Source organism: Sorex araneus, chromosome 1 (assembly GCF_027595985.1).
Source record: "Sorex araneus isolate mSorAra2 chromosome 1, mSorAra2.pri, whole genome shotgun sequence".
In the NCBI taxonomy this organism is placed as follows: Eukaryota; Metazoa; Chordata; class Mammalia; order Eulipotyphla; family Soricidae; genus Sorex; species Sorex araneus.
Genome location: NC_073302.1, coordinates 35809248 through 35823474, shown reverse-complemented (window position 1 = coordinate 35823474; position 14227 = coordinate 35809248). Strand labels below are relative to the sequence as shown.

The window sequence follows — 14227 nt, the reverse complement described above, 5'->3', positions numbered from 1 at the left end:
CTCCCCACGACACACAGTGAGGAGAACCACCACAGGGGCCTCAGCCCGATCCCCTCCACCTGGCCAGGCCCCCCAGCACAGCACCAACTTCACATGAGCAAGCTGGGCAGCATGGGGCGGGGGGTGGGGGGGAGGGGAGCACGATGGAGCTTCTGCCTGGGTCCCCATAAAACTGCTGCTGGTAGTGATCTATGCCTCTTCCTCAGGCCGGGCTCATAAATCAGCATCATTAAAACGCCTGACAAGGTTGGTGAGGAGAGCCCTCATGACTCACCCCAGGCTCTGACACCGTCAGTCAGTCAGTCGGAGGAGGGAAGGAGCAGGGAGGTGGAGGAGGAGGGGGGAGAGGGGAGGAAGGAGAGGGAGGAGGAGAAGGGAGGAGGGGAAGGGAGGAAAAGGAGGAGGAGAGAGCAGCCAGCCAGGATGGAAGGGAGGCAGCTGGGTTTTCAGTCCACAGAGGTATTGGGTTTTGCACAGGGCCAATCCGTAGGTCTTTTCAATTGGTTATAAGCGCCAACCTGTGGGAAGGGGGGTTTGCCAGGGCCACTTCTTTCTAACATGTGTCCTATGCACTCCGTCACTTCTATTTCTTTCTGTGGTGCTGGGGGATCTAACCCAGGGGCTCACACATGCAGAGCCATGTCAGCAGCCCCCAGGGCCGTTCTCTTCCAGGGTTAATTAAACGCCTCTGCTCTTCTCAAGGGCAGCGGCTCCACGTGGCTGCCAGGAATTGTCTGGGATTGTCAGGACAGCTCCTCACCACCACAGGTCATGAGCACAAAAGGCAAAGGCATTACCTGAGTTAGGTTTCTCTGGGCATCCCGGGTTCCCCCCAGACACACTGGCAAACCCCACTTGGTGCCCTTGAGTTGTCTGGCAGACACCTGGACTGTGAAAGGGAGGCAAGCTACAGAGCCAATGCCCCAAGCTTAGGCGTCTGCCCGAATACAAATTCAGCCCAACTTGGCAAATATTTTGCAATACCTATTTTAGGTAAGACACTAACCAGGTGCTGCATGGGGTGGAGCATCAGGGAAAGCACAAGCCCTCCGTGCTTGCTAGCAAATGGCCCCCCGTAAGTGGACTGTAGGCCAGCGTACAAATATCACAAGGCAGTCGGAGTTCGGGGGGCGGGGGGGGGTCTGCATTGAAGCAGCACTAGGGGTTAGTAATGTGGAAAACACAGCATGTTCCAGATCATGGCAACACTGTCCCAGTACCGCTGGGAAAGAAATAACCTAAAGGCAAAACCTGTTAAGACAAAAATCTCCCCAGGGCCTGAGTCGAGGAATAGTAGGGGAGGGGTCCCAAGGCAAGGGTGGCGGGAAACAGGTGCTTTGGTGGAGGTGTGTAGGGCTGAAGCGGCGTGTGCATGAGACCCTAGCACCGGCAGTGTTGCAAATCACCACGACAAAAATAAAGTGAAGGAAAAAAGAGAGAAGAATGCTAGAATTAAAGGCTGGAGAGCTTGTGAACATACGTAAACTGCAAGTCCGCATAGGGAGAGGCAGGAGGCCCTCAGAAGTCATTTAAGGAGCTCTGAGGAATGACTGTGGGAGAACCAACGCAGAACCCAGGACAGCCAGTCTCCCCCATGGTCATGGTCTGCCACTGTCCAAGATGGAGCAGACAGATTCTGCTGCACCTCAGGCTGGTCCCTGACAATGTCTGTCACCAACTCGAACCCACCAGTGGAGCCCTGCCCCACACCAGCAGGGCACTCAGCAGCCAGCCCGGTGACCCGTCCCCTGCCAAGGACACACGCCGCTCTTCACCCTCAGTTTAGAGCCGAAACCACTGTTTTTTTGGGGGGATGGGGTGGGATTAAAGACCATCCTGGCAACACTGGCCAGGGGCCTTCAGGGTCACACTCCACAGTCTTGGGGGGGGGCTGCAGTGCTGGAGAGCAAAGTGGGAACCTTCCCTGCAAAGTGGACACTTTTGCCCACCAGCACATTGAGCTATGGGCCCAGTTCCCAGAAACAACTCTCACCCTTCCACCAGCTAATTTCATGCAGGTGCTGTGATTTACAATACTGTCAAACATTCACGCACCCATTATCCCAACACTACATCCGCCACCAGAGTGCCCGATTCCCTCTACCGGTGTCCCAAGGGCCTCTCTCATCTCCTCTGCCAACCAGAAACCATTATCGACAATTAACTCCTTCCTTCCTTCCTCCTCCTTTCCTTCCTTTACTGCTTCAAGTTCTGAAGCCCCAGGCTTCCACTCACAAATCTAAGAGATTCGCCCTCCAACTACTTAAGGGTCCCTCAGACTCGTGGGCCCTCTCTTCGTCAGGAGACACTTCCCCGGGCCCGGCTGGCGCTCCGCCCTACCTTGCAGTGGAAGTAGTCCTCGATCTTATGCAGGAGGTCGTTGAGCTTGTTCAGACCCTTGCAGGGCACCTGGCAGTACAGTGTGCCATCGGAGCAGATGTTAGTCACTCGGACGTTCGTGTACATGGCATCGACCTGGAACGCACACGCAGCAGGTTAAGGATGCTGGAGAGCGGAGCCCAGCTCTTCCCCGGCTGAGGGGCACCTCCCAACCAATCCGTGACGGCTGGAGGGAGAGTCCGTGCGGTCAGCCCGGGTCTGAGGCCAGTATCGTACAGGGTCTCCCCAATCCCAAGGCCTGACATGGTGATCCCTGAGCACAGAACCAGGACCAAGCCCTTGAGAATAGCTGGGTGTGGACCCCCACGGCAACCCAAACAAACCCAAAACTTTTATGGAAATCTTCTGAGCAAGTAAGAGAACAGGCAGGATAGGATGAACTCGTAACTTTAGTGTTGTTTTTTTTTAAAGAATGATTCTCTTTTCCAAAAGAAATTTCAAATATAATTTTCGTCAAGTACAAAGTAGGAATCCTACATACATTATCTTATCACCACATGGCACTGCCTGAAAGGCTATCTGTAATTTTCTGCTCCAACAGTCTAGAAAATGAATGATGACACAAAGCATTTTTGTTCCTCAACAGAAATGAAAACAAATGACAAAGATCTCACCAACCTACTTTCTGTGTCCACAGACACAAGGGGTTTGGTAATTAAAAAAACTATTAGTAGTAAAGGTTTGCTTGTAGCCAATTCTTGGTCCAATCATAGAAAAGGCAACTAACTGTTGTTCTAAATATTAAAACATGTTTTCTAAATGTTGCTGTGAAGCCTCCAAGCATTACTGTCTTGGGCTGGAGACAGTACAGCAAGTGCCTGCCTCACATGCAACCAGACAGATTCTATCCCCGGTACCTCATGTGGCCTCCCTGCATGGCCTGGAGTGACCCCGGAGCCAGAGCCAGGAGGAAGCCCTGAGCACCAGTGGGTGTGGCCCCAAACCCAAAAAAGCATGATAGAATAAAAATGAATAAGATGATTATCTTAACATCCCGTTCCATTCTTCAGCACAGCCTACCCACAACACACTTAAAGATTTCCTTCTTTATGAGCTGGAAGAGCATTTGAGTTAGTTAAGGCTGAAAAACACTAAAGGCAATGATTTCATGAATACCTTTACTGACCTAATTTTCCCTTTTCATATATATATATGTGTATATATACATATATATATATATGTGTGTGTGTGTGTGTATGTATATCATCATTCTGCAGAAGCTCTCTGAGCTTGTTCAGATCCTTACAAGGTACTTTACAGGAGAGTGTGCCCAGAGCAAAATAGCTGGTAAATTATCTATGCAAAATGATTCATATGAAGTGAACATATACTCAGTGAATGGGAAAATGAAATAAGAATTCAATTCTTAATAATAATCGCCATCGGCCCCCTTAATGCATAGGGGGAACTTTGGGTTTTTCTCCAGCCACTTTCTCTCCTGGGCGCCCTGCGCGGAGGCCAGCGGCAGTACCTGGAGGCGGACTTCCAGCGACTTGTCACAGATGGCCTTCAGGCAGGTGGTGTTGACATTCACGTCATCTTCCCCCGAGGTGTCGTACAGGACCACCAGTGGGATGTCAGCTTTTTCAAGTATTTCCACTGCGAAGATCTTCCCGCAAGTTAAAGATTCGACCACCTTCACTAAGTCAGGATCATCACTGAGCACTTCCAGCCCTGAAAAACAGGGAGGTGTTCTCATTCCCACTTCACTGATGACTGGGTCTGTCTCACCCACTCACGAGCCGCACATCTTCCACCAAGAGTTCTTTGAAATGTCATGAGAATATTTCACAATTTTTAGATTACCTGCTCTCAGATTTCAGACATGTTTTATGAGTGTTCTTTTGAATAGCCATACCAGCGCAATCATAAAACAAGAAAAAAAGTTGACAACCCAATCAGTTTTTTTCCCATATCCATCCATTTATTTTATTATTTTTTATTATTTAAATTTATTTATTTTTTAATTAGTGAGTCACAACAACCCAATCAGCTTTTATAATCTGCCTTCTTTTTATCTACACAAGACACATAAAACCAAACTGCTAATGCACATGAGAAGTTACCAGCTATGTCTTTGACTCCTGTACGTGCAATATTCTTCCTCAGAATATACCTATTATTTTTTCATTTTCTAATTAAGTTGACATAATTTTCCCCATTAAAAACCAAAACACATTTATCAGAAATGTAAACAGTCACTTTTTCTTTCTCTTTCTCTCCTTCTCTCTTTCTCTTTCTCTCCTTCTTTCTCTTTCTCTCCTTCTCTCTCTTTCTCTTTCTCTCTTTTTCTTCCTTCCTTTCTTTTTCTTTTCTGAATTTTTGGGTCATACTTAGAAGTGTTCAGGACTTAACTCCTGGCTCTGTGCTCAAGGATCACCCCTGGTGGTGCCGGGGATCCAACCTGGGTCAGTGGCATACAGGGCTCAAGTGTCTGCTCTGCCCTAGTGTACTATCTCTCCTTTCTACCCCCCTCCCCACTCCTCCCTCCCTCCCTCCCTCCCTTGCCATGGTGATCTTGAGGATAGGAACTTTCTCCTTTATCAAAGACAAATTAGGATGTCACATACCACAAGTGCTAAGTGTATTTTAGTGAGTCTGGATTTTTCACTTGTGATTCTGTGTGTTCTGTATCTATGACAACTGGAAGTTCATCTCTTTGGTTCATCTTTTCCCGGTGGTGCACCCCACTGAGCCCTTCCCCTGAAGCTCACAGGCCACTTGGGGGCTACTCTCCCTCGGTCCTGCCTCTGCTGTTGCTAACTGCACAGCTCGGATCAAGCGGATGTCAATTCAGCATCCTAAATTCTGTCCTGTGTTCCTGATATGTTCTTTTTATGTTCTTTTTAAATAACAAAACAAAACTGCTACTGGCATATAGGTGGATTTTACAATTACTTGGCCACTTATCCCACAAGTAAAGCCAAACCGAGCTCTTCCTGACCACTGGACTCAGCCAGGCAGGGGAACGTTTCTTCCCTGGCTTGATTTTCTGGGAAGATCATCCCCGGGCTCCTGTTCAGGCTCTCAGGCCTTCAGCACACTTTGGTGGCTGCCCTTACCATGGCCACAGCCACGGCCACGGGGCATGCCGTGCTTCCAGCCTGGCCCCACCGTGCCACCCTCCCACGTGTACACTGCTCGAAGGGCAGGAAATAGAACAGAATGGTAGTCTTCGGGCCGCGGGCCAGGGATTGCATGTGACCCGTGGCTAAATTTATGCTGGGCTGTTTGGGGCTGTGTTGCTCATCAAGCAGCACCCCCGGGGTCCTCTCATCAGCGGGGAAGCAGCTGAGCATGAACCTCACAGCATGCCTGACAGATGCCAACCAATCAAGTCCCACGATACAGAGCCGGTGGCAGCTGTGGCCAGGGTGTCGGGGACAGCAATACATTCCTCCAAGACAGACAGTGGACAGTTTTATGGTAGGATGGATTCCACTGGGTGTGCAGGGAGGCACGGGCGTACTTCAACAAAGATCCCACCACACACCTTCCAGGAAAGGGCGTTGAGACAGTCCACTTAGGGCTGACCACCAGAATGCAACCTCATCTGTGGATGAGAGTGGACAGAGCATGGGTACAAGTGCCCCTTACCTGCCAGTTTGCACTTCGTGGCCTGGAATGAGAGTGAACAGAACTTTGGGCTCAGTTTGTACGCTTTGCTCTTTTCGACAGTCTCACAGAAGCCGTAGTCAACGTAGCATACCTGAAGACAACAGAATGAAATAAACAAAGCTTAGGGGCAGAGAAAATGTTTCAGTCTCGCATTTCTGGGGAAGGTGGCACACCCAGCAGTGCTCAGAGTTACTCCTGGCTCTGTAACTCAGGGATCATACTCCTGGCAGTGCTCAGGGGACCATATGGGATGCTGGGGGTTGAACCCCAGTCAGCAACATACAAGGCAAGTACTCTCCCTGCTATACTACTGCTCTAGCACCTGAGTTGCACTTCTTAAAAAGCCACTTTCTACTGTGTTTTTTGCACACCCGCGATATATTCCCAGAAGTGGTATCACTGGGTCAAATGGGAGTTCAATTTCTAGTCTTTGGAGGAATGTCCATATTGTTTTCGAAAAAGGCTGGACCAGCCAGCATTCCCACCAACAATGAGTGAGAGTCCCTTTCTCCCTGCATCCACACCAGCACTGGTTGTCCTTATTCTTTTTGATGTGTGTCAGTTTCTGTGGTGTATGATGATATCTCATTGTTGTTTTGATTTGCTTGATTTGCATCTCCCTGATGATTAGTGACGTAGGTGCCTTTTTTCAGGTGCCTTTTGGTCATTTGAATTTCTTTTTCAAGGAAGTTTCTGTTCATTTCTTCTCCCAGTTTTTTTTTTTCTTTTTGGGTCACACCTGGCAATGCACATGGGTTACTCCTGGCTCTACACTCAGGAATTACTCCTGGCAGTACTCAGGGGACCATATGGGATGCTGGGATTCGAACCTGGGTCGGCCGCATGCAAGGCAAATGCCCTACCCGCTCTGCTATCGCTGCAGCCCCAGTTTTTGATGTGTTTGGAGGTTTTTTTTCCTTGTAAAGTTTTATCAGTGTCCTGTATATCCTGGAAATTAAGCCCCTATCTGATGGATACTGGGTAAATAATTTTTCCCATTCTGTGGGCTCTTTCTGTATTTTGATCACTGTTTCTCAGCACTGTTTACAAATATCCAGAATTTAGAAAAAACTCGAGTGCCTGAGAACAGATGACTGGTTAAAGAAACTTTGGAATATCTATACAATGGAATACTATGCAGCTGTTAGAAAAGATTAAGTCATGGAATTTGCTTATGAGTGGATGGACATGGAGAGTATCATGCTAAATGAAATTAGTCAGAGAGAGAGGGAGAGACATAGAATGACTGAACTCATTTGTAGAATATAAAATAACACAATGTGAGACTAACACCCCAGGACAGTAGAGACAAGGGCCAGGAGGATCGCTCCATGCTTGGAAGCCTGCCTCGTGTGCTGGGGGAAAAGGCAGTTGGTTCGGAGAAGGGGTCACTAAGTCAATGATGGTTGGAGGGATCGCTCGGGATGGGAGATGTGTGCTGAAAGTAGGCTAGGGACCAAACATGGTGGCCTCTCAGTATCTATATTACAAACCATAATGGCCCAAAGTAGAGAGAAAGAAGGAAATTGTCTGCCATAGAGACAGGGGGTGAGATGGGGTGAGGGTGGCGGGAGGGATACTGGGAACACGGGTGGTGGAGAATAATGGGCACGGGTGGAGGGAGGGATGTCATCTGTTATCTCTACCTACAGTTGGGATTTTGCTCCTGGCAGTCGAGAGGAAGTGGGCTGGCTCCATGACATAAGAAACCACCAGGGGCACCCCGGGAAATTCAGAACACATTCCTACCACCATCCCGCCATGGAGTAACTAGGAAGGCCACAGCGGTGGTGGGACTGGGGTTGGAATATTGAATGCCTCTGACAAATGCATCATGAACAACTCTAACTAAATGCATCACGAACAACTTTGTAAACCATAGTGTCTTAAACAAAGTCACTGTCACTGTCATCCCATTGCTCATCGATTTGCTCGAGCGGGCACCAGTAACATCTCCATTTTGAGACTTCTTGTTACTGTTTTTGGCATATTGAATACACCATGGGTAGCTTGCCAAGCTCTTAAACAAAATGAAAAAAAATATTTTTTTAAGGACTGCTTTTTTCCCTTATTCTCTCTTGAACATGCATTTCTCCCTTCCACCCTCCCCCTCCCTCCCTTTCTCCCTTCTTCCTTCCCTCCCTCTTCCCTTCCCCCCCTCTTACCTCACAGTCTAAGTAAATCTTGTTCAATAAAAACCATGTTGTTTCACAAAATAGCTAAATAAATAAGATTTAAGAGGGCTGGGAAAATAAAACAACAAGAATACCCACTCCAACCTCTTCAGAGGGAGCCTGCAACATTAGCTGATTTGCTTCCCTTTTGAATCCCAATGCTGTGTATCTGCAAGGGGGCTGTATCTGCAGGTGTATGTGTGTGTGTGTGTGTGTGTGTGTGTGTGTGGGCGGGAGGGGGGGTGTGGAGGCGGGGGATGCTCAGCAGGCCAGGCCTGTGTCCTTCGCTCTGGCTCAATGCGGTTCTATTCCTGGCTCTCTGGCACCACCAAGTGGCTGGAAGACTCACGGCGCCACCTGAGCAATAACAGACACAGGCTCCAAATTCTCAAACCCTCTAGGACCTGCTGCAGGGAGGGAGTCGGTGGGCGCTCTGCCCAGGTTCAAGAGATGAGAGGCTTGCTAAGTGGCTGGGATTTCTCCAGACAGAGGAAGAAACCTCCTCCTGCTTCGTGGGCAAGAAGATCCGGCCAGATCTGCCCCGAGCACAGCATTCTGCGGAGGCCCAGGCTGAACTGGCTGGGCAAGAAGCTGACAGAGCAGTGCGAGGGCGGGGAGCCTGGTGAACCAGTCCATTCACTGGTCCCTTTAAATCTGGCCCACCAGAGAGGTGTTCAGCCAGTGCAGATTAAGAGGATGGCTGGGAGATAGGAGACAGCAGCAGACAAAAGGAAGCCCCTACTATATACAATAATATGAGACTAAGGACCTAAGGACAATATAGAAACAAGGGCCAGGAGGACTGGCCCAAGGTTGGCAGTCTGTCTCCAGTGCTGGGGGCAAGGGCAGCTGGAACAGAGAAGGGACCACTAGGACAACGATGGTTGGAAGGGATCGCTCTGGACGGGAAATGATGTGTGCTGAAAGTGGGTCAGGGACCAAACATGATGGCCTCTCAGTATCTGCATTGCAAGCCATAATGTCTAACAGCAGAGAGGGAGAGAGGGTAAGAGGAAAAGTGCCAGCCATAGAGGCAGGTGGCAGGGTGGGGGACGGGGGTGGGTTGACGGGAGGGAAACTGGGGACACATGGTGGGAGACCTACACTGGTGGAGGGACGGGTGTTGGAACATCATATGACTGAAGACCCATAATGATAGTTTTGTAACTGCATCTCACAGAGATTCCGTAAAAAAAAAATTAAAAAAAAAACGAAGCCCCCCATTACATATAGCCAATCTGAGTTCGATTCCCGGACCCCATACAAACCCTAACTTCCTAAGTTTCTGCGTTCTGAGTGTAAATCTTTCATACAATCCTCAAGAACCCACAAGCTCAGGAACAAATGCACTTTCATGCTAATGAGTCACATCCCTTTCTCTCCCCCTGACTCTGTGCCGGGGGGCTGGGGTTTCAGGGTTCAGGGACTGGATATCTGCACTTGGTGCCACGAAGGGGGCTGACAACAGCATACAGAACAGGTCTGAAATGATGCAAAAACCCTCCCGTTCCCTTTCCCATCGGATCTAAGCACTGGTCCTGGCGGTCATAAAAGGAGGAACAGGAATACTGACACTGGCCTTACGGGCTCCGGAGTCTGCCACGAGGTGGGCGAGTTTCAAACCCGGAGAAAAAGAAATAGAAAGCGAGGCCTCAGAAACAGCCTGCAAAGTCTAGACACACACAGCCATGCCCTGAGGAGGAAGAGGGCTGCAGTTCGTGGTTTCTGCACTGAGGAAAGCCGACACAGGAGGACGTGATCAAGGCCAGAGGTCCCGGGGCCTGCTGAGGGAGGCTTCTGGCTTCTCTAAGAGGACCCAGAGGGCAGCACTCGGGACAACGTGGGACATGCAGCAAGTTCCCTTCTGGCCTGGCTGCAGAAAAGGAGTTGTCGCTGATCTGCGTTGCCGCCCCTGCGTGTGTGCTTTGGTATGGGAGGGCCGGGTTCTGTCTGAAGCACCGCCTGGTCCCTAGAGCATCGCCAGAGGAGATCCCTGAGAACAGCCACCACTGGGTGTGGTCCCAAGACAGACAGAGAGACACCCAAGAATACCCTGTATTAATGGAATACTATGCAGCTCTCAGAAAAGATGAAGTCATGAAATTTGCATATAAGTGGATCAACATGGAGAGTATCATGCTGAGTGAAATGAGTCAGAAAAGAAAGAGACAGACATAGAAGGACTGCACTCATCTGTGGAATATAAAGTAACAGAATGGGACACCCAAGGATAGTAGAGATAAGGACCAGGAAGATTGCTCCATGGCTTGGAAGCTGGCCTCACATGTTGGGGGAAAAGGCAGTTGAGATAGAGAAGGGACCACCAAGTAAAGGATGCTTGGAGGGCCCGGTCGGGATGGGAGATGCATGCTGAAAGTAGACTATAGACCAAACATGATGGCCACTTCATACCTGTATTGCAAACCACAACACCCAAAAGGAGAGAGAAAGAGAGTAAAAAGGAATGTACCTGCCACAGAGGAGGGGGTGGAGGGATGCTGGGGGGTGGGGGAGGGATGCTAGGACCCTTGGTGGTGGAGAATGGGCACTGATGGAGGGATGGGTACTCGATCACTGTATGACTGAAACATGAGCATGAAAATTTGTAAGTCTGTAACTGTACCTCATGGTGATTCATTAAATAAATGAATAAATGAATTAAATTTAAAAAAAAATGAATACCCCATATTTTCAACATTCTGGAGGAAAACAAACACAGAAAGGACAGGGTCTCAAAAGCAACACTTCCACCCGAGCCGCAATGGGTGTGCCTCCCTAAGGTCAGGACAAAGTAGAGGCACTTGCCTTTATTTTATTCTCTTCTGCTGAGACGATCTGTGCCCGCAGCCAGGCGTCTTCCTCGGCGTTCACGGCCAGCAGCTGCCCGACGTGCACCGACTGGACGGGGGTGACGACAGGGTTCTTGCTGTAGTATTCCTTCATCTCGTCCTCCATCAGCTCCTGGGCAGCAGAATAGTCTTTGCCGACATACCTGCGTGCGAGGAGCAGCGTGAGTCAGGCCCGCAGGAGGGAAGCTAGAGGGATTCAGTGGCGCTGCTCTGTCCTTTCCACTGCGGGGTTTGGGGCCCTCCCGAGACTTGCGTGTTAGGAAGGAGACCACGGAGTTAATAAAACGTCAGCATCTTGATAAAGGAAAGTGGCGCTATTGCCGGGGATCCGGGAAACGAGACCCAGGCCCAACACTCCACAAGCAGGGCAGCAACCGAGAGGGGCTGGCAGTGGCGAGGGCCAGCGGTCGGGGAGCCGAGGGGAGGACAGGGCTAAGAGGTAGCAGAGAAGGAAGGAGCAGGAGGGGAAATGGAGAACTGAGGCCTCGGCGGAGGTGCTGAAGCAAGGGCCAACTTCAGATCTGACCGATGCTGCTGGAGATCGTCCTTGCTTTAAGAAGAGAACCTAGCTGACCGCTTTTCCCTAACTAAGGCAGGTCTGGACAAGGCTAAAATCCCTGAAAACCAGTAACATGTTACTAGCAGAAAACAAAGCCTTAAACATTCGATCCAACCCAGTCGTGTGACGACCTTCTCCCTCAACTTAGTGATGTTTTAAACTACTTACACAGGTTGAATTCCAATACCCTTAAGACAGATGACAGCTTCTCTCTGGATGCCTCAGAATGTGTACTGAGTGTGTTTTCAGGATGCATTTCTATGCCTTTCTATAAGTTCCTTCTACTGAAAACCACACGCACACTGGACCACTTCGTGTTGTCGAAAGATACTGTTCTGGGGGCTGGAGCAATAGTACAGAGGGTGGGGCACTTGTCCTGCACGCGACTGACCTGGCTCAATCCTGGGCACCCAATAGGTGTCCCTGAGCCTGCCGGGAATGATCCCTGAGTACGAGTACAGAGCCAGGAATAAGCCCTGAGCACTGCCAGGTGTGACCCCACCTCGCTCTTCTACTGCCGCCTTCCCTAAAAAAAAACCCAAGAAACAAACAACAACAACAACAAGGCATACTGTTTCCTTTTACCATGCAAACAGATTTTCCTGCTAGGACAGAAAACTGAGTCTGGCTCCAGGGATAGGAGCAGAGACGTGGCTTCAACCAGAAGGCTGTGCTGTGCTGCCACAGACCCACCTGCCCGGGGAGAAGGGCGCGTGCCCACAAGAACTCTGTTCGTTGTCGTCTAGTTTTCACCCAGGGCCCGGGGGTCCTACATCACTTGAGAGATCTCAGCACCTGAGAGTAGAACGTGCCCGACTCTCAGCCCCGCGTCCTGGAATTGAGACAGATTCTGGCCAGCTGCTGGCAAGTACTTAAGAGTGGAAGGAATGGCCCGTCCGAGGCCGGTGTCTGCTCGCTGAGGTCAGCAGCAGTGCCTGCTGGGAACGGGCATGGAAGGATCCCATTCCAGAGGCCGGCGGAGATGTTCTCGAGACGGTCCAATCACAGATGTAGGCCAGGCACTCTCCAATCCCCTGCCCTACCTGCAGGATGAGGGGCTTTCTGGTGACTGTCAGCAGGACGAAGACACCATAGTCACTCTGGTTAGGGGGCAAACCCTTACAGTAGTCCTCAGCAAATGAGGAAAGGCCTCTTTTAAGGCAATAGCTATATTTACTAAAGAAAGTAAGAATTATTATTATTATTTTTTGATTTTTGGATCACACCTGGCTCTGCACAGGGGTTACTCCTGGCTCTGCACTCAGGAATTATCCCTGGCGGTGCTCAGGGGACCATATGGGATGCTGGGAATCGAACCCGGGTCAGTCGCGTGCAAGGCAAACGTCCTACTCGCTGTGCTATCGCTCCAGCCCCAAGAAAGTAAGAATTAGAGCGATAGCACAGCGGGTAGGGCATTTGCCTTGCATGTGGCCGACCCAGGTTCGATTCCTCCATCCCTCTCGGAGAGCCGGACAAGGTACCAAGAGTATCCTGCCCACAAGCTACCCATGGCGTATTCGATATGCCAAAAACAGTAACAACAAGTCTCACAATGGAGACGTTACTGGTGCCTGTTCAAGCAAATCAATGAACAATGGGATGACAGTGCTACAGTGCTACTAAAGAAAAGGTGAACTTGTCTACCGCTCACTCCAGAAACAGCTGGAATGCTTCTGTCATTCCTGATCCTTCCAGTGTACAGAGCTCTTTTTTGTTCTGTTTTTGTTTGGGGGCCACACCTGGTAGTGCTCAGGTTACTCCTACCTCTGTACTCAGGAATCACTCCTGGCAGTGCTGGGGAGATTGTATGGGATGTCGGGGACTGAACCCAGATAGGCTGTGTGCAAGGCAAGTGCCCTACCTGCTGTACTGCTGCTTTGGCCCCAAGTACACGAAGCTTTACAGATATTACAGTACTGCTGCATTTTTTGCTCTTAACTGTCCATCTCCTGGGCCTCCTGGTGGTGCTGTGATGCTCTGGGCACTTAATTTGCTGACCTGGGCTGCAGCCCTGTGGTCTGGGTGGTGAGGCAGCTTCGACTTTGTACAGTAACCAGTCGAAAGTGGCGACATGACTTGGAGAGGTCGGGAAAGCTGTCACAACTGGTACAGTGGGGGACGCCGCCTTATCTTAAGCAGCCTATTCTAACATCCCAGCTATACCACATCTTACAGTGAGAGCTTACAGGGAGACACCATCTCTGCATAAAACAGGACCCTCCCATGGGGCCAGAGCGATAGTACAGTGGGTAGAGCACTTGGCTCACACATGGCTCATCTGGATTCGATCCCCAGCATCCCATATGGCCCCCCAAGCACTGCCAGGAGTGGTTCTTGAGTGCAAAGCCAGGAGTAACCCCGAGAGCATTGCTGGGTGTGGCCCAAAGACCAAAAACAAGTGTGTGGGGGGGAGAAAATAACTTCCAGCTCTCCTTGGCTATTTTATTTCCTTCTCTCTGGAAATGAAGCTACTCTGTCCCAAATATACAGTGCTGCCTACCTTGGAACTATGGATTAGGTATTGCTTTCAACTATGACCTTTTTTTCTTGTTCAAATAATACTAGCATTTCCATTTTTAAAACTTCTAGTAATCTTTTCAAAATGGTTGCATATTTTGAACATTTAA

At 49.8% G+C, this 14227-nt stretch overlaps 1 protein-coding gene and 1 non-coding gene across 3 annotated transcripts in view; one reads left to right on the top strand and one right to left on the bottom strand.

Annotated features, from left to right (window-relative positions):
- The window catches only part of TDRD7 (tudor domain containing 7), a 70137-nt gene that overhangs the window by 16564 nt on the left and 39346 nt on the right, over positions 1 to 14227 (bottom strand). For both annotated transcript variants that reach the window (XM_055146461.1, XM_055146466.1), the window contains 4 exons: positions 10998 to 11184; positions 5998 to 6109; positions 3872 to 4074; positions 2341 to 2475 (listed from right to left, as the gene is read on the bottom strand). In XM_055146461.1, the coding sequence (XP_055002436.1) occupies positions 2341 to 2475; positions 3872 to 4074; positions 5998 to 6109; positions 10998 to 11184 (637 nt within the window). The remainder of the gene's footprint in view (positions 1 to 2340; positions 2476 to 3871; positions 4075 to 5997; positions 6110 to 10997; positions 11185 to 14227) is intronic.
- Positions 9691 to 9819, top strand: LOC129400960 (small nucleolar RNA SNORA61). Its single transcript, XR_008628005.1, has one exon. It is a non-coding gene; the product is annotated as a small nucleolar RNA SNORA61 (small nucleolar RNA).